The sequence below is a fragment of the Solea solea genome, chromosome 17 (assembly GCF_958295425.1).
Source record: "Solea solea chromosome 17, fSolSol10.1, whole genome shotgun sequence".
In the NCBI taxonomy this organism is placed as follows: Eukaryota; Metazoa; Chordata; class Actinopteri; order Pleuronectiformes; family Soleidae; genus Solea; species Solea solea.
In genome coordinates this window covers 6,866,156-6,887,466 of record NC_081150.1, presented here as the reverse complement: position 1 = coordinate 6,887,466, position 21,311 = coordinate 6,866,156, and the positions used below count along the sequence as shown (strand labels likewise).

Genomic DNA, 21,311 nt, shown 5'->3' with positions numbered 1-21,311 from the left:
TTAAATGTTTATACAGCTGCTCTGAAGATTATTATTATCATGAAACCACACAGCTATAATGTCATTCTGTGAATGCCAGAGTACAATCAGGTTCTCGCTATAGCCTTCTAGCCTGGTCTCTTCTCCCCCTGTCAGAAAAGCCTGCAGCTCTGCTCCCTCTGGCCGTATGGTGGGGATCAGACACGACACCATGATAATGCAATGTGACAATGAAATGAGTTCGTTCCAGACTCACTTCAATCATGTGAAAGCCAATGTTTGCATTTGGCTACAGCTGTATTTTACTACAGTTGTATGTAGTTTTGTAACCACATCTGTAGTACACGGTGGTACATAAAAACTGTGTAGGTTGCAAGTCAAGGGTAAGAATAGGAATTAATAACCTTTATATTTATATGTTCGACCACACTCTTTTGTTAGCAGATGCATGAATAACAATCTGACTGTTTTCCATTTCAAAAGTGGCCTCTTTGCTGTGGCTTAAACATTTCGACTGGACTATATAGAGCTTGGAGAGAACAATGTGATAACATGACAGGTTTGAAGGTTTTTGAACACTGCATAAGGTGCGCTGACACTAAACGCAACGTGTGGTGAGATTACAGACACAGACTATGCAAAGACATGGACAGCTGTATACGGAGAGGACATTACAGAAGTGTATTCAGAGCTTTTTCCTCTTAAACATTTGCCTGCTGTGGCTGAAACTGATACTGATGTGAGCTGTGGAAATGGACCAAAACAGTGAAGTTAAATGAAAGTCTCGAAAATGCTTCATAAGCTAAAGGGAAATCAGCTTGTCATTACAGTTTAATGGTGAGGAATGGGTCAGATTGTGCTGCTAAGCTTCTACAGTAGCCTAGAAAGGACATACCAAACGCTAGCCCTTATTTTTCCCTTACGCAACATAAAGGAGGAGGTATACAGTACACCACTAGATGTGAAAAAAATCAAAGATCAGAGATACTAGGAAGGTTTAAGATAAATTTGTCCCTGTTGCGTTTTGCCTATTTTTGTAAATTATACACTCAAAATACAAATGTAGAAAGGATTTCCATTAATGTTCAACATCCTAGCATCTTGACATTTAAAAAGAACATCATGTCTTATGAGAAATAAATAGTCCAGTTGTTAAATTCGTTCTTTATCTTCACTTGCACTAGTCATATTTGTTTTTCTTTTCTTATCCATTGACTTAAACAGCAATAACTGACCTGAAGCCCCCGGAGGAATCTGAACGTCTCTCACTTCATAGCTGCTGCCTCACAAATAACCAAGAGAGAGAAAATTATTGTCATGTCATGTCAAGGTTGATATTTTTGTGAAGTGACGATATGTTGGCCTCGCTCTGTGTGATATAAGATGCTTAGCTTTGTCTAACCTTCTTCGTGTTAAGATAAGACCCATGTCATATGATGGGTTTTATCTCATGTGTGAAGAACACTTGATACTAGGTGTTTATGTAGTCGCTAATGGCTTCACCGTGCAGATGAAGCATGTACAGTATATGAGAGTGCTTTTAACTGCTGTCAGTCTGTGTTTGCCTCTGAAGATGACCATCCTTCAATTGTAATGAACCAGCATTTACAAAAAAGTTAAACAAGCGTCACTTCACACTGAAACTTCATTGAGCTGCTCTCGCATATAAACATGTTTAAAGCCAAGAATCATTAGCGTCGAGAGTCAAAAAGCAATTAACTATTCCAGTCAAACACTACATTCAATCTACATAAACAACTATAAATTGAAACCATCTTAACTGGAAATGTGTCAGCCCCCGATTCTCTTTTATGTATGGATACTTGCTAAGTGTTTTCCTTCCTTCCCCGGCCTGTAAACAGCTGCTTGTGCTTAAGCAGTAAGAAGTAAATCTTGACGCTGGCTGTTTACGTAGCCCAACCTTCTAATCAGGCAGACATATAATTGAGTGACGCGTGGTGTCTTTATGAGTGGAGCTGCATTCAAAGGGCAGATCCCTGTATTTATACCTCTCTTTCTCTCCAAAATGGAAGCCGTTGCCTCTCATCCCAACTACAGTAGTTCACTGTATGTAGCGTGTGTTCATTCGATTTGTATTGTAAGTCATTTAAGTGTGAGGTCTGCACAGAGCTAAAAGGTTGTGACTGGTAAACTGGCTTTATAGCTATGCTGTGTTATTACTGTTTTTACATTGTTCGTTATATGAAAGAACAAAGGACATGTTTTTGTACAGCAAAATAAAAAATCTGTGTGTACCTTTTTCTAATATGAGACAGAGTGATAGTGGACACTGAAAAGCCTACGCATGGGATTCTCCTTTTTCTGTTTTTGCCAAAAACCTAACAAAAGTAATTTCTTGATAATAACAACCCTGTTTTAATGATAATGATAATGATAATTACAAACTCAATATCAGGATCAAGGAGCAACCCATGCTGTCTGATCAAAGCTCCCTTGTCCCCTATTTACACAGGAAATTAAAACAAAAACAAATCAACAGTGTGCCAGTTACGCGCAGCCTCTAGTCTGCGACCAACCTCGACATACTTCTTAATATTTGAAACATGCAAGCAAGGTTTAGACCCTCTCTTGTGATCTCTGTGATCCCATATAATCTGGAGGTGGACTTGTTGCTCAAATTAGTGGGTAGAGAAGTGTGCCACATGTTCAGTATCCATAAATATTGACTCTGGCTCTCTAGCTGGCCGTCTCTGACCTTGGTGGGTTTCCATTTTGGGACCAACCAACCGAGCAGTCGTGCTTCTGCTGTCAAACACATGTGGACTGATGAAGATTTTATTGCTTTTCAAATTAAAAAGACAACTCCGCTTGAACGTGGAATTAGAGGCCAGTCACAGCAACAAATTGTTCCCTGGTTTTGAGCAACATCTCAGAAGATTATCTCCCTGTAGGCATGTTACTGTATGTTAGGACTACAGCTGGCTTGAGGCAGAGGAATGCAAGCTCTGTGTCCCGCCAAGTTGCTGTTAACAGCAGGTGAAAGGCTAATAGTTAGATCTGCAGTGTCATCTCAGGGCTTTGTCTGCCCCCTGACTCCTGGAATGTACGTGATGACAAGAGAAGGCCGCATCGTCTACGACCAGCACAACATGTGTGCACGGACACACACACGGTGCACATACTGTGGCATGCAGAGAAATGAGCATGTACAGGACCCAGGGGACAATAATCTGTCTTCTTTCCTTCCCCAGGATGTACATAATGAAACAACAAAACACACTAATCTCCCTCAAATAACCTCAAACATCCCCCTGAGTAGATTCATTATACATTTGTCATAGGTTTGCACATTGTTCTCCTCTAAGGGAGTTTCCATGCAAGAAAAAGATACATCTATTAACTGAAGCAAATGTGGCAAACAGTGGTCATGATAGAGCATATTATTCCTTTGATTACTGAAGATGATTCCTCCAAAATGTGAAGGATGAATGGAACATACTGTTGCAGCAGAGAAATCTGACTTTCAGATGATTCACACAGGTGAGAGTCTGCATGTTTCATAATACAAAAGCTAGTCTTCACTAACCTAAATTTTAGCCCTGTATTGTCTTCCACTTGTCAAAGAGGGGCAATAACTTATGATGAGAAGGCTCATAATGTAACATAAAGACAAAAGAGAAAGTCCGACAGTAAATACAGAGAAGACAAAGCAGGGTGATTCATGGCGGAGTGTTCAGCGGTCTAAGAGGTGTCACTTTTATTGTTCCTGAGCTCTGACTTCGAGGCCTCAGGCGTCAGAACAGAAACAATAGCTGTACTAGTCCACGCCGTTTGCACAAAAGGATATCCAAGAGCTTCAGTTTGAGCTAATGACAACAGCAGAAAGCTAAACTGTTTTGAGGATGTTCAGATGTTCTTATGCATTGTCTTTCAACCCACCTGTTGATCATGAAAGACTTTGAATGAATCATTAAGGGATACCGAACCTGCTCATTTCACTTCTTTTCATGTAAATTTGTTCCATCAGTCAAGCGGCCCTTCTTCTCCAGCTTATTCAAAATGCCACTGCCAGATTATAACAGGAACTAGTAGAGGATCCCACATAAGTGTTATTCTTGCTTCACTACACTGGCTACCTGTACAGTTTCAAATCAGTTTCAAGGTTCTTTCAAAGCATCACAGGGCCTTACGTCTATATGTACACCTTAAAACTTACTTCTACAGGCTTGGCTTTTTAACAACTCTTTGATTGATTGATTTATATTCTGTGTGTTTTCTATGTCTGTTTCGAATGCTTCATGTGGGTGCTGTTCAGCACATTGTCACTTTAGAATAAAATGTTCTTGCCAAAATGAAACGTGAGTGTGGGAAACTCTACACAGTGCCTGTGCTTGTTTTGACAAAACTACATTTTGACTTGAAGAATGTTTCAAGTTGTGACCTTGAGCTTTACGCTGAAATACACAAAAACTATTGTGTAATTGCTATCACGAGCAAATAAATGAGTGCTCCACGAAAATAATGATGCTAGTGACGGTGGTGGTCGCACTGTGTTGACAGTGTCTGGCAGGGTCACATTTTAGGTCACAGAGCCCCCCTCAGTAGGTCGTTCATTTCTGTTTCTGATAGCATATCTCTACCTGCCTCCTTGCGCTGCCAGGATTTCGCTCTGTGGTGTTGTCCTTTCAATCAGCATATAATTGGATCAGCGGCAGCGATTAGATAAGCATGATATATCTGGCTCAAAACAATGATATACACAGTATCAAAGCCGCATGATCTTCTCAAACCATTCGAGCCATCACTGATCAAGTCCCTCAACAGCCTTAGCTGGATACATTCCTCAGTGCTGCTCTGACACAACCTGTGCCAAGGCACACAGAACACACACACACACACACACACACACACACACACACACACGTAGTGAGCATGTACAGAACAAAACCCACCATACCCACTCATTAAAATCACACACACTGTCTATACAGGGGGAATAACACAAGAGAAAGCATCACATAAGGCCTTCTCTTTCTAATCCTCTCACTGGGGTTATTAAAGATAGCAGAACAAACTGTGTGAGGGCTTTTACCCCAATCTACAGCATCTGAAAACCAAGCAGCTTTTTACCTACGTTTGAGTTTAGAGCACTAGGTTCAGTGAAGAGTGTTTTGGCAACAGAAGAAACTCAACTATCACTGCCAACAGATTAACAAGACAATAGAACAAATCTAAGCATGTATGATTTAATTAACATGTGCTCCCACACCCTGACTTTATGAATGAGGGAGAGACATGCATGATTCCATAAGGTGGAGTGAATAAGAAGATATAAATAATAGGACATCATAAGTCGTGTTTAATTGAACAGATTCACCAGAACTGTATACAATCAAACGTGCATACATGCAGCAAAGGGAAGGTCAAGAAACAGTGGACACTGCCAGCCAAGTAACGGCATGTACCTTTGGGCCTCTCTGTATTTTAATTGCTAAGTGGATGATCTGGGATTATCCCTCATAAAATGTTATTGCCCTGAAAGGAAACAAAGATATCTTGTGATCTCTGTGGGATTTAATCTATTGCCATCTCTGCAAAGAAAACAGTCCCAGTGCTTTGCCCAAAACACAGCCGCCTGCCCCGAACCCTAACCCATCATCACCTAATGGAAGTCACTAGAGGGAATCAGAGGGGGCTTTTTCTTATGGAGATGACCCAACCATTAATGCTTTAGAATACACCCCACAGGCTAAAAACAACACAGCAAAGTTTCCCTCGCCCAGTCTGTAGTGTACAAATGCAGCAGGGACTCTCCCAGGCTTGGATGAACATTTCAACACAGTAGATGTAAAATATTTTACCACCCTTAAAAAAGGAAAAAAGATGAGGCACATACGCCATTTTTTAAGTGACTGAGCAGCTTCTTTAAGACGTGATTCTGAGACATGATCATAAAAAAGTTTTTACCAAAGTAAGAGAAACGAAACATTGCCTTCCCAGGAAATTGATGAGGTTCCTGTTGACAAGTCTCTCACTTTGCTCTCAAACAGTACTGTAGATATAAGACACCAATAAATGCTGCCAAAATCTGCCACTGATACTGTATATTGATAAAGTGCTGTGATTTGGAATGAAATGAAAAGATGAAGTCAGGCAGGAGGAAGTGTGAATAAATCAACTTTGATGTCTCTCTCTCTCTCACACACACACACACACACACACACACACACACACACACACACACACACACACACACACAGGGTGAATTTCAACAGGAGGATGTGATGGTTCCTCTGCAGAGTCTGAAATAAAACCACAAAAACAACACACTGTGATGTCATTATGTATTAGCGTTATTCCAAAAACGTCAACGTGTTTGATCCTGTTATTAACATCGCTCAGTTAATTATAAGAAAAACCATATGGGCTGACATGTTTTTTTGCTCAGTGCAGTCATATACACAGGGATATTATATCATATTTAAAGAGGGACCGTATAACAAGCTATTTTCATGTTATTTAAAAGCATAAAGCAAACAGGTGATTGCTATTTCTATGCATAGAAAAACACACACAACTAAAAGCAACAGTATGGTTTTAACTGTTGACTTAACAACTATTTTTATGGTGTAAATTTCCAGTATATGTGCAGATGCCAGAGAAACTCAATGTTTTTTTCCTCAACTAATGGTTCTTAAAGTGTGAAGGGGTCCCAAGCTTTTTAGACATTAATAAATGGACTTTGGTGTATATGGATCAGTAATGGTTTATTCATGCGGAATATCAAAATTAGTTATTGTGGCTCTAATGTGCGCTCATTTAGACATGAAAAAAGTCTGCTGCCTCCCGGTTAGTGGTCCGCAGGAGGTGTTTTATAGTAGACGAATGATTGACAGCCCCTTGGTGACATCACTGTAGGACAAAAAGAGTCGCTGGGGGAAGAGAAAGCACCAATCAATTGAACCACTACACTGTGGCGCAAGGAGGAGAGCTGACGCGCTCCCTGAATCGGAGGAGCGACACTTGAAGTGCGCTTTTCTCTCCAGAAATTAAGCCAGTGCCGCTCAACTTTGGGTCTGAGAGAATTGTTCTCGTTTGAAGATGTTCAGCCAAGATGCTTTATACTTAGATCGGTCCTGCCTTCACGAGCCTGCTTCCTCATAGACTTAACTTTTTTTTTTCTTTTCCGCGCTGACCAAGACCTCTAACCCGAACTGCAGCTGGTGAGAATATGTGCGAGAAGCGATCGGCGAGGAGCTTGGACTGTCTCTGGTCCCACAAGAAGAAGCAGCGTGGATTAAACACGAATTAATGTGGAATTTATCGGAGCCCAAAGGTGGAACGACGACCAGACACAGCGCTTCCTCGTCAGGTATAATAAGGCGACATGGTTGTTTGATTTAAGTTATGGAACTATGCCTGAGAAAACAATTCTCAATCCTAATGTCATCAGGTGTGAAATAACTTGTCTGATGTGGAAAGTGTTATTTTAACGCTGCGAATCACCAGTTCTCCAACTTTATGGCGCATTGTTTGTTTGCGTAAAAGTTAAAACGTTCTCATTTTTGAACGAGCGGGGAAACACCGTGAACAGTAAAATGAAGTAGAATAAAAGTTGTTCATTTTGAGACTGTGTTGCTCAGATGATACTTAGTTTTTGATGTTACTGTCCCGGGCTACATCTGGCCCTGGTACGCACGTCAGATCTAACACCTGCGAGCCTCTTGAAGTAACTCTATCCCTTATGATTATACATGACCGTCAAAGCCTCTGCAAATACAGGCTTGCAGCACCGTCTGTGTGCTTCTCCTGCTGCTCTATATTCCAGCTCTTTTCTCATTACATTCTTTGATGCTTCTTGTGATCTTCGGAGCTATGCAGACGTGAATTTCTCCTTGATTCATATAATTTCACAAAACATCACTTGTTTTGTTTTTTCTAAGTGATTTAATTTGTCGTCACCCCATTTCTGTTCATCTCCTACACCGTAATATTTTCATGTTTCTGTTCATGTTAAGATCAATCTCCTGTTTCCCTCAGCCGCGCTATATAGCCGAGGGGCTTGCGGCGCATAGCCCCCTTTTTTGTTCCACTTCAAAGTGAAGAGGTGTCTTCCCTTTTTAACCTGTTCTCCCTCAATCATTCCTACTGTATGGAGAGATCACACACTGTTTGGGCAACGCTGCAGTGAAGCCCCTTGCTGCGTCTACCTCATGTCACTACCTTAGCGCCAGAGTATTGACAGACACCAACTTTCTCCACAGGGACTGACTGATCATGGTCGCCGTGGTCCGCTGTCTCATGGTACTGCTGATCGCTCAGGTGTTGCTGGAAGGTGCTACGGGACTTATCCCCGAGGTGGGCCGGAGGAAATACAGCGAATCCGGGAAGCAGAGCCCGGAGCAGTCGGAGAGCTTCCTCAACGAGTTTGAGCTTCGCCTTCTCAATATGTTTGGACTGAGGCGCAGACCGACGCCGAGCAAGCAAGCCGTGGTGCCGCAGTATATGGTGGACCTTTACCGCATGCACTCAGCAAACGGAGACCACAGCACTAAACGACCCAAGAGCATGGGGAAACACGCAGAAAGAGCCGCCAGCAAGGCCAACACGATTAGAAGCTTTCACCATGAAGGTATGTATTAGTGACATACCTTTACCTGTCAGCCGGGCAGCTCATCGGTTCTCTCAGACAAGCCAAACCTATATTTAAACGTGACTCGGTGCCTCAAGACTCAGCTTTAGTCCTCACTGTTTTATGTACGGTGAGTCATTTACAGGTGACACGCGTCCAAGTTATTTGTAACTCTTAAATAAGTTTCAGGTAGCGTCAAAGTCACTAACACGCATCTGCTCATGAACAATTAACCTGAATTAACTCTCAAATGAAGTGATGCAACCTTTAACCAACCATTCCCCCGGCGGAGCTGTCACAGGCTTCAGGAAGATCAAGGGGCGGTGGTATCCCTAGGGTAATTTGTTTCTTAATAATTGATGGTGTTTGCGTGGGCTCTGAAAACAGTTTTTCCAGACACGCACCACAGGAGCGGGATAAAGGGCGGTGTGCCATTTGCGCAGGTGATAGTCATCACCCCGTTACTTGAATAACACGCGACATGACATTATACCAACACGCATTATGACAAAGTCATCGTGTCAGACTAAATTCTGAGTCATTTTTAACAGGACTGAAATTAGTCCGTGGTGAAGGGAATGGGAGGAGGGGTTGTGCTCCTTATTCTTTCCAAATCACCCCTCTCTCCGCGCTGTGCGCCATTACGCACGTTCCAATAACACCATAATTGCTCGCTTAGTTTATATGTTGGATACCCAGGGATTGTTGAATTCAGAGTCTCACTTAAATTGCATTTTACGTCCAAAGCAACATATGCTGCTCAGCTGAACGAGGGTCACACACACAGACAGTTTGTAGGACCGGAGTAAAATGCATTAGTTCCAAAGTTCTACACTGTGTGTTTATACAATGTCGTTTATTTGGGACAGTGTACATTAATAAACACTGTTGTAAATGTCTCATCCGTATAGAGAAGTGGGTTATTCTAAACTGCTTTAAATAATCTTAACAGGTGACATTTAAACACAATTATTTGCTTTATTTATAAATTACGTTTCATTACTAAGCAACAGAGCAGTGCAACCATTCATAAAATTCCGATTATTTATGTACAATAAAAAAGGATTAAAAGTATTACTGTTAAACATATCCCAACTGTATCAACCATTCAATTTCCTTCAGCCTATGTTCTCGTTTTTACAACATATGAGTTAGTGAGTCCATAGGGGCTCTATACAAAGTTCTTATACAGAGTCCTAAGTGTTTGAGTGGGGAAGTTTCCATCGAGGTGAGTCAGAGGGGTGGCTGAGTAGTTGCTTGGGTGCTCTCCAGAGGCCGAGTGCAATGACACCCAGTGGCTACAGTGACACACTACAAACAAGGCTGGCGCAGGCAGTCAGGCTGAGTGACTGCTCCCTGCCGCCTATTGGAAACCTCTGCACACAGCCAGCACACACCTTGACACCGCTGGCCATCACAGATGTGTTCAGCCTGTTTTTGCATGTATTTCCCTGGCTCTTTCATCTTATGCTAACAGAGCTGCAGAGCTGTTAATCTTTGTCAGGAGATGTGAAATCATTGGCTACTCCATGCATGTATCTACAGATGTAAGTTCAGTGCATCCATGCAAACAGCTCTAATCATTCATCACATCTGTCAGCTGATATTAATTTCACTCAGATAATTAGTTTCACTGCTATCAGTTTCCAAAAATGATGGGTTTTCATGCCAAATAGAACATTTCCACTATTACACAGGAAGTGTCTGCCAGAAAACGGGTCTGTGATGAATGACCCAACATTAGCCTTTATCTTTTGTTTTGAAAGAAATTAGGAATGTTGATACACTCATATCTGTGGTTCACACGTTTTTGTCAAGCCTAAACTTGTTCACACAGCCGTTTCTTCCACAGAGGGAGAGACAGACAGACAAAGACAGACAGACAGACAGACAGACAGACAGAGTAAGAGCGCTTTTGCAGAAAGACATAGAAAGAGTGAAAGAGAAGGAGATAAAATGAAAAGAGGATTTGGGGCTGAGAGAACAGAAGGAGAAGGAGATTTGGGAGATGGGGAGGAAAAGAAAGAGGGGGATTGGGGACAGAAGAGAGGGAACGAGAGACAGGGGGCTTTCCCACACCAAATGAGGAGTGATAGGTCTAATTGACGTCTTTGTGCCTCTGGAGAGAGGTTTAGGATGAGATGGTGGAATTTCCTAAATGCCCCCTTTGAAAAAGCAGAGTTCAAAGTTTGTGTTTATTCTACCACACCAAAAAGATTAAAAAGTGTGTCTATAGTACATCATCTATGATCTCCATAAAGCAAAGAGTTCAAAGTGGGGCTGCATTAATGCAAATAGGGTTCTGTCTGTCACAGTGCAGTCGGGACAGATGTCTTAGATGCACTTTTAGGAAGGATAGCGTTTCCTGTTAAAAGTTCAAAATATTAATATCAAATGTTGTACACTTTCCTTTCCCAATGTGGTTTATGGACTTTCTCCAGAGCTTTGACATTAATAGCATCCTATGTTTTCTCTTAGTAACAGCTTTTAACAATTGACCAGTGATATTTCGGCGCAGGCAATTCCTCTAAAGGTTAATGCAACAGTTGCCATTTAACTGTATGTCAGCATTTATTTAATACATTTTAAACTGGCTTCCATTATACTTATACTGATTCAATATACGGTACAGGGTCTGTATTTTCATACACACTGATGGAAATTGAATGTAGCATCAGGCATGTTTGATCTTATCAATAGATGGACGTGTACTGCTTTCATCTTCTGACATATAACCACATAGATTTATGAGCAGGGCTCTAATGATGGTATTACATCACCGTGAAGATTTGTATGCTATTACTTACTCAAACATTCAAACCACTGATATATGTGTAAAGTGTGCATGACAATGGCCCACACCCACTCACTATAACCACGTGGCAGCTTGGCTGAATGCACTGAAAAAAGTCAGTGTGTGTGTGACTGAGAGGGAGCAAAAGACACCATGGGAGAAACCATCATTTCATACTCTCCAATCTTCCCCATACTCACAGGGGAACCATGAAACCAACTAGGCGTTAATCGTAGATGATGGCTCCCATTCTTGTACCATGCATAAATTCCTTGTTTCATCCTTGGCATTCATTTTACACCCCTATCATCTTACACTATGTTTGTCTCTCTCTTTTCTTTTGCAGAGTCTATGGAGGCCTTGGCCAGTCTGAAAGGCAAAACAACCCAGCAGTTCTACTTCAACCTTACTTCGATCCCTGATGAGGAGCTAATCACCTCTGCAGAGCTACGTATCTACAGGGATCAGGTCATGGGAGCTGCAACCCCTACCAGAAGCTCCAGAAACAGCAGCACTAGTGATAGTGGTAATGTGGGCGGCTTCCACCGAATCAACATTTATGAGCTTTTCGGAGTTCCTGCCAGTCATGGTAGGGAACCTCTAGCACGTCTGCTTGACACTCGGCTAGTTCATGACTCTTTAAGCCGCTGGGAGAGCTTTGATGTCAGCCCTGCTGTATCTCAGTGGACCTCCGGCAAAGGCCACAACCATGGCTTCATGGTTGAGCTACTGCACCCAGGCGAAGGGGAGGGGAATGAGGAACATACCCAGAGGCGAAGTAGACATGTCAGGGTGAGCCGGTCCCTGCACCAGGACCAGGACTCTTGGCCTCAGGCTCGGCCCTTGCTGGTGACGTACAGCCATGACGGCCGTGGGGACTCGATACTCCACACACGAGAAAAACGTCAAGCAGCACTCCGCAAACAGCGTAGAAAGCACCAGCACAAGGCAAGCTGCAAAAGGCATGCCTTGTATGTGGACTTCAGTGATGTAGGGTGGAATGAGTGGATTGTCGCTCCCCCTGGTTACCATGCCTTTTATTGCCACGGTGAATGTCCGTTCCCCCTCACAGACCACCTAAATTCTACCAATCATGCCATTGTGCAAACGCTGGTCAACTCAGTCAACTCCAACATCCCCAAAGCCTGCTGCGTGCCCACTGACCTCAGCCCCATCTCCCTGCTCTACCTGGATGAATACGAGAAGGTTATCCTGAAAAACTACCAGGACATGGTGGTGGAGGGATGTGGCTGCCGGTGAGCAACAGTGGTACTGATAGAAAGACAGTGGGAAAGAAAGACTGAAAGGTTGTCATGTACACCTGGTTTCCCAATGAAGACTTTTATTTATATAAAAGATAGACAAACAGAGCTATTGTGGAAGAAGAAAAAACTATATATGAATATATTTATGTCTACATAAAGTTGGGAAAAATAAATATTTTAATCAGAGGAATATTCCTTTACTGGTTTTGAAAATGTATTTCTGATGTACATTTCGAAATGGGTGCAATGCCACATGAAGTATAATGCTCAGATTTTTATTTTGTATTTATTTCTATTATAACCACTTTATTTGTAAATAAATGTGTATTTATCATGAAAAAAAACATGGTCATTCCAATTTTCCAACATCAGTTACACTGAACCACTCACTGTTGATGTTTCGACATGCACGGCTGACATGAATGACAATGTTTTATATTCTGACAGAAATTAGCTGCAAAAATAAAACACATGCCAATAAGCTCACACTACACTGACTGCAACCCAAGCATTAAACACATTTGGTAAATGTAATTGGAAACCAACAACAATCGAAGTGTAGAGAGGAAAGTGACAGGGCCGGGTCAGGGTGCCACTGATGTAATGAACTGTAGAAGGGTGTAGGGTCATGGGACGGGAGTGACACGTTATAAGCCCACAACTGTGATAGACTCCCATGGGAGGATTAGAAAAACAGCAGAGCATGTTTTCCTGCATTACATGTCACTGCAAAGATCCATGCAGGCACTTCCAATGGCTTGCTTGTTTTTTCAGTCCTTAAACAACATTACAAAAGTGAATCTGCAGCGCTGCTGAGGAAGGTCCGACAGGGCACCAGGTTTATTTTTCATGCGACTTGAGAATGAAAAATTGCTAACTATGCCAGACAGACAACAGGCCCTCAGCAAGAACACAGCCCACTGGCACTTTAATTATTAAAGACAAACAAACACACACCTGCACCTGTCCACACACTGCACACGCTCAGACAAATTCTGCCCCACTTCAGAGTTTGGCTGCCTTCCTTTGTCGTCAGTGAGTCATAAGGCATTGATGTGTTTTAGCTTTGGAGGGAAGAAAAGTCCAGGTACATGTCATAAAACAACCCAGCAGCTGCAGATAATGAAGTGCAAAAGAAACTTTACCACACACTGACACCAAAAACAGCCCAGCAGTCATGTTTTATTCAATAAGACAGTGGGGATGGATGGCTGCCTGGCAAATACAAAACATACCATATGTTGCGATAAGACAGTTCAAAGTATGAGCACCTGAGTCAATATGTCATTATACAATATTTTCAGTGGAAACAATATAGCAGGTCAATCAAACCTGAACCGACTAAAACTGCGTTTGGTAAGACAAATTACATTTTATAGCATAGTCACAATAGCAGATGAGATAATGAAAGGGAGCAGAGAAACAGAGGGAGACTTCTGCGGACTTCAACTGACTGCATTTTCTGCTGTGTTTGCATTAGAAAGAGTTTGGAGGGATCACAAGGCAGCTCAAAATGCTCTAAATAGAATGTTTTTTATGTGAGCGCATTGGGACCGTGGAATGTTGGTTTTCAATCTCAGACACATGCATACGCTTGCATGGAAAACCAACATGGTTGTTTTTTCAATCATCTATTCAAGGGTTTCCTGGTGGGCTTTTTCTCTTCAAAAAACAAATGTGCATTGAACAAAGATGAGCTTGTTACTTATATAGGAAATGTAAATCAAAACATTTAGAAGGAGTCATGAGACTTTATTCATGGGCAGTAAAATCACTGAAATGTCCCATTTTTTTCATGCGCCTCAGGTCATGTCTGTTTACTCATTCTTATCCTCCATGGGTGTACAGCACTGGTTTACTCGAGATGATGCAACTATCCAATTATTTTATACTCTCCCAAAAACACACACACACAAACCACACACAGATGCACCTCCTCCTCTCCTACCACAGTTCGTTTTCAATCTTCTGCATGTGTTATTTTATTCTACCTTGCATCTCCACCCCCCTCGGTCCCATCTGGTGTCCATTTCTCCTCTGTGGCTCCCACTATACCACAACCCCTCACATGGGCTGCACATACCTTTGTCAGTAGCACTACCATTTTAATGGACTTCAAGAGGAAGTCACTTCTGGCACACTTAATTAACATTTGATAAAATCAACAATAAAAAAAAAACAACATAACCCCAAAAACTTCTGCCAAGAGTTTTATTAAAGGGATGGGGGGATATTTTTGCATTAAAAAGTGTTAGATTTAGCGGTTTTCCTTTATAGTTCCAGTCCATAAACCTTTCATTGGGTTGGATGGAAATACTGCTGGCAGGGAGGGTGACACATGGGTAGCTCTGCTGAAATGTCCCTCCTGCACCCCATACCAGCTAAACTTAGTTGGCCAATGTTCCTCCTCTTTTTTTAGAGCCACATTATTATCAGACAGCTCCTCTGGGACCACTCCTAAACTTCTCAGTAAGAACAGGGGTCAGGGGTCAAAGTAATAAGGACCTATTATTTCCACCATTACTGACTGACTTCCAGGCTCATCACGTCAGCACAGACTATTGGCTTCAAGTGTGGTTAGCCACTGGTTGGGAATGAGAGCATGTTTGTATTTCAGGATCCATTGTGTTTATCCAAATTGAGCACAAAATAGATTGGGCAAAAAACAACAACAATTTGAAGTCATGAAATTTTCAAAACTTCAAAAATATTAGTCTGCATGTGACAGTGTGCTCCATGGTGTAGCTATAAATGTCTAATTGAGAGATATGTGTTCTTGGCAAGATTCGCTTCACCTGCTACACAGACCTCTGCAAAGTCTCTCTCTGAAAACAGATTTCCCCCTTCCTTCCCCATGAACATCTGGTAAATCAGTTAAAGGTGTCCTTCTCTGCCTTTGTTTACGCACAAACACACAACAGAGCAGCCGCACAACTGATGAGCATAACACTGGAAGCTGGGACCTACTAGCGTGGCAAGGCGCATTTGTTTTGTTTGGTGTGCTGAAAACCACACAAAAACTATCTGCAGTTCCAAACAACCCAAATCATAAGGGTTGTAAAATCAAAATTCCAGATTTCTGGCTGGCCCAGAATTGGAAAGTATGTGGCATTCCGTGTATCTTTGATGAAACAAAGGACACAGTCGCCATGGGAGATCTCAACTTGTTCTGTGCCAAGGTGGGACATGAAATGTAGAAAAGTTGAGAGGAACAGGGGCCACTTTTCTAACTTTGGAGCTTTTCTCCTTCATGTGCGGCACACACTAATTTTAGAGGTGGTGCACATGGTGTTTTTTCTGTATTCCGAGAACAGCTAGTGAGATGACGTCCAGCATAGCTATGACTGTGGCATCTGTGCTGCAGCTCTGAACACATCAAACATACGGGCGTCCACAGATTCAGGAGCAGAGCAAATATGGAAATAACTTTTCCAGAATGACTGCAAAGTCGATAGTACTTTTAGCTAGTCATTCTTCCAAGTGCATATGTCTGCGAGTACAAATACATATGAATTACAGCATACATCAGAAACATATGTAGTCATTGCGACTTTTTGAATATTAGCACATTCATATTACAAAGGACATGCAGGAACACTACCAAAAACAATTACTAACTTGGTTTCAAATATGTTCTGCAAGAACTAATTATCCATGCAATCAAAGTGGAGTTGGCGTGGAGTGACATGTTGAAATCATTACCTCTGGCTCAGCCTCAATGGAAGAGACCATTATACAGCCTTATATTCACAGCAGAATCATCTTGCTGTTAAGATGTGTAAGAGTTAAAAGGCTGTCTTCCATTATAAGAACAAGTCAATGAAATCTTAGAGGATGAACAAGAACTTGGGCCAAAGAGTTTTTATCAATGGATGATGGGGGGGCAGCAACAGGGGGACAACCTCATAACATCAGAGATGTTCATATCTCATCCAAGAATTCACATTTCTCTGGATAATTTGACACAGTTCTCTTGCTGTCCCCTTCTCTCCCACTGTTTCAATTACCATAAATAATGTGAAATACAGTGAGAGAATACTGTTATTCTGTGTTCAAATACTAACAGATTTCAGGATGTGTACCTTGCACTTTGTGGACTAACACATTTCCACAGAGGATACAGGAAGGAGTTCCATGTGGACCACATATGGGCTTTCTAAAACAGGCTTGAGGATGGATTTGCCTCCAGACACTGATCTAAGGTCAGTGTCACATTTACTCCTCTGATGGTTACAGTTAGGTCTGGGGGGAAGGGTGAACTAAACTGATCCTGGAACATTGCCGAAGGGCGTCTTCTGCACCCTGAGCTTGAAAGGGGCTGTGTGGTTACGGGAGCGGCCTCCATCTTTGTCGCAGGAAGTGAAGAGATCAATCAAAGGGAGCTACATGACGTCCCCCAGCATGCCTGTTAAATAAATGTCAATCCCTGACACAGTAAATCTCATCCATTACTATGCATACAACTTCGAATCAGCAATGTTCACAGCCCTCGTTTATGTTGTCTGATGACAGATAGTAGCTGAAATATAACACGCACAAACACAAAAGTTTCTACATCTGTCATGACAGAAATTATAATGCATATGACTTAAAACTGTGTTTTTACATTATGTATTTTATCAAATATTTTCAATTCTGAACATGCATCTATGTTTATGTAATTATTTGCTGTAAGTGTAAAATGTTGAAACTTACAGAGCTTTTTATTATAGGGCAGGATGAGAGTGGAGTAATTAGCACTGTTGTATCACAGCAAGGAAGGGTTCTTGGTTCAAATCTCAATTTAGTTTACTTGTTCCTCCAACAGTTCAAAGGCATGTGGGATAGGAGTTAGGTTAATTGGGGACACTTAATTGTCCGTAGGTGTGAATATAATTGTATAAATTATTGTTTATCTCTGTAAGTTGATCCTGTTGCAATAGTCTGGTGGCCTGCTTGCAGTGTAACCCGCCTCTCCAGCTCGTGTTGATCCTCAAAGGATAAAAGGTACATATAATGTATAGACTTTTAATTAAAGTAAATGTCTCCACATTAGGTTGACCAACTATACCGCATATATCCTTGTAACAGTAGCAAAGTATCATAGCACAACATTGGGGTGCTACAGAACCCACTCTTCCAAGCATCAGTTGATCTTTAGATATGAACACAGACCTGTGACGCAGTTGAGGGTCTCACTTGGTGGTCTATGAAAACAAGCTGGTGCTGAACCTTTTGTACTTAGAGCAGATTACCAGGAGGCTGCTTCCAGATGCAGTGCACCAGGGAAAACAGGCTCTCCATCCCTGGGTGGTATGGGACAAAACCATTCCCCATACTTTTCTCATTAGTGTAATAAGCTTTGTATAAAGAACTGATGTGCCATTGTCAAGGACACACGCACCATCCGTCTGTTTGTTCATCCATCCATCCATCACATTACAGTACATCTGTCACTCATCTCAATGCTGGAGCGGCGCAGGTTGGAATGTTCAAGTGTATTGTTTACCAACACTAGATGTCCAACATGTAAACAATCTCTAACAAAAGCCTGTAACCACATGCTTAGTTTTATTCTCATTGCCGTTTTGTATAATGTGGTGGGCATACACTGAATAAAGTACACACATTTCTAAAACAATGCTCAATTTAAACTCACTGATTAGTTGCAGCATGCATGCTTGCTCTGTACAACAAAAAGAACAGAAATGCAGAATACATTTCCTTCAAGGGTGCCGGAAAGTAAAATACCACGTATTATTTTTTGTGACACTACTTGTGTAATCATGGTGCATGGGAAAAACTATTTTCCATACACAACACTTTCAAAAGAGTCTTCGTCAACCCGATTGCATAGGGAGAAGAGAGAAGTCTGTTTATGTAAAGAGCAGGTCCACAACCTGAGGGTCCAAGCCAGCTCTGCTACGGGGTGTAACTCACACTCCTTCACCCTGCTCTCCCACAGCCTGTCAGTGGCATGGCAAAGACTGCCTCACCAAGCTTCCTGTGACTCACTTCCTGTCCCAGCCCTGCACCTGCACTCTCCTGGGTGATGTCATGGCAGGTTTTCCTCTTGGAGTCGCACTATTGAACACACTCGCCATCTGGCATAATGCACATATGTGTTTGTTTATGTGTGTACATCCATCAACATGCCTGGCACAGACATCATTCAGTGCAAGTGCAGTGAATGTGGTCATTCATAGATGTTGTGGTGACCTCCTCTATGATCCAAAGTCTTTGCAAAGAAGAAAGGCACATCAAACAGGCAGGAGAGGAAGAAGACAGTGGTAGATGAAACACAGACTCATCCCTATAGTGGGATTTCTCCTTCGTTTCCTCAATAAGATGCAAATGTATCCTTTTGTTGCCTCCTTGTGTCTGAGGATTCAATTACTTGTAGGGAATCCTACTGTCATTCCTTACTGAGCTTCATGTAATGAAAACTTGACCTTTATGAAAAAGGAGTAGTTCTGTTTTCCAGTGAGGAGAAACAACCTCTACATGTCCCCCAGATCTGTAGGAATAATTACAGTAGGCTTTCTTTTTTTTTACCATTGGTGACCGCAATGAAAATGATAGATCGAGGGGAACACACTACTTGGACAGACCCATGAGTAAATGGAAATATTGTATGAGAATGAGTGCATACTTTTTTCCCTTATCCTGGGCCACAAGAAGTGAATTTGTTTTAACCAAACCATTTTTTTTGCTCTTTTCTCCCTCAGATTGAATGAGTATGTACAGGAAATGCCTTACAGGTCCAGTCAGTAGAGGAGAAACCTGTTAGAGGTCAAAGGTCACACCAGGAAGGCAGCAGCCATAGATCAAAAGTAATTTCCTTTTCTGGTACTTTCACTCCTTTATAGAGTGGGTTATAGATCATTAGCTGCTTGCTCACTGCCTGTTGACAACATTAGCTGCTGTAATGGTAATCTGTGGGAAATTTAGCACTGTGTCCTCTATTTTGGTGTGTGCGTCACATCCATCTGGCACTGATGCTGATAGATGGTACAGACCAGAGCGAGGCCAGTGCAGGAGAAAAGAAAGACTCAGGCCCAATCTGGTTTTCTTTGAAATCCAGATAATTTCCTCATGACAGGACTCATACATGCCTGATGCCTGTTTACAACAAAGCAGTCTTGGGGGAAAATTCAGTTGTGATGCACTGTTATTACAGTCATGACTTCAGAAATTGATCAAGTGTACTTAGAAATGTATTTTTCTCATTAGAATGGGCAGCATTTAGAGAGCCACAGTTTACCAACATTCAGGGGTTGACTGAATCTGAGTACTGTCACTGTGCAAACAGCGGGCGTTCTGTTGACTGGGACATAAAATAGTGCTGTTGGGTTTTGGGTTTCCAGAGTGGGATCAGGGCTGCAGTATATTGAGTCCATGTGGGGAGTGCGTTTTTAATCTGAGTCTTAGCCACAGTCCTTCCTGTTTCTAATTTGGCGCTGCAGCGGTTTTGTCCCGAGGCCAAGAGCCTCTCTTCCACAGAGTGTCTATTTCCTCTGAAGTGAATAGTAGCAGGTGTGCTGGCCCAAGATCCCTTGGAGAAGTCTGCTTATGAATGGCCCTCATCTCACGCTTTCTCACCTGTCTTTGTTTTCTTTTTTTCTTCCTTTCATTCTTATTTTTCATTCTTCCTCTCTTTTTCCACATTCTTTCTTTTTTAGCTGTTATGTCTTCACCACACTGTGGTCACTCTTTTGTCTCACTCATCTCTTCTGCTTTTCTTTCATTCATCCCCTTTGCTCTCTTTGATTCCTTCAAGATCAAGGTGTAGTACTGTGATAAGTCATAAAGCAGTAGCTTATGCCAATGAAAACAATAAAAGACCACAGCAGGAACAAGGACAGCACAATCACTTATCAGCCCAGACAGACATCGGACATAACAAATCACATACAACAGTGAAACTGTCAAAACATCCAAATTAGGTTTAGAACTCGGTTTAGCGGAATTGCCTTTGTTCTGGCTAACATAATACCACAAATGCTTTAGCAGTTACAACATTACTATATTGAATACATTTAATTTATGATAAACACATGTATACCCAATGTGCAAATCTTCAACATAATGAACACAAAACATATGCAGGAAGAGGAGGAGGAAAATGTATCTGTGTGAGCATGAGACCTAATCTTTCACATGCTGTCATCAGGCCAGTCTGATAGCCAAGAACTCATCCAATCTCTGAGAAAAGGAGACATGCTGTCAAGCTGTTTCAAGGAGGCATTGCGAATGGAATTAACCTATAGTGACCTTCATGCCCCTACCCCCTCCCCAAAACACACTCCCTAATGAGTTGGGCTTGAAGTGGTGCAGTATTTGCTGTTAAGCAAATAAATCATATCAGGGCAAAGTCATATTCTTACTTATCACAGAGGAAAACAAGGCAAAGCATATTATGTTGGTTGCCAATGATTGGTGACTTAACATGGAGGAGCGATGCGGCTGCAAAGCCATTAAGGAAATGGGAGTCCGACAAAAGGTTTGCTTAACAAGAACACATGAACTCTTAATGATGTTTGTGTTCATTCTATTCTACTTCCACATCATTCTCAAGTAGAATTTAGTGTAAAGATTATAAACAATGGTTGAAATTATTTCTATAATTATAGACAAAATTGAAACTCTGTTTATCACTGAGTCACCCATAAGTCAATCACACCAATTTAATGTACTAATT

At 41.8% G+C, this 21,311-nt stretch overlaps 2 protein-coding genes across 2 annotated transcripts in view; one reads left to right on the top strand and one right to left on the bottom strand.

The window, feature by feature from the left end:
* Positions 1 to 21,311, bottom strand: part of LOC131444203 (1-phosphatidylinositol 4,5-bisphosphate phosphodiesterase beta-1) — a 158,533-nt gene that overhangs the window by 122,607 nt on the left and 14,615 nt on the right. The window lies entirely within an intron of this gene.
* Positions 6,910 to 13,122, top strand: bmp2b (bone morphogenetic protein 2b). The gene is made up of 3 exons (XM_058614414.1): positions 6,910 to 7,312; positions 8,205 to 8,572; positions 11,713 to 13,122. The coding sequence occupies exons 2-3, from the start codon at positions 8,218 to 8,220 to the stop codon at positions 12,624 to 12,626; spliced, it is 1,269 nt and encodes a 422-aa protein (XP_058470397.1). The 5' UTR covers positions 6,910 to 7,312; positions 8,205 to 8,217; the 3' UTR covers positions 12,627 to 13,122.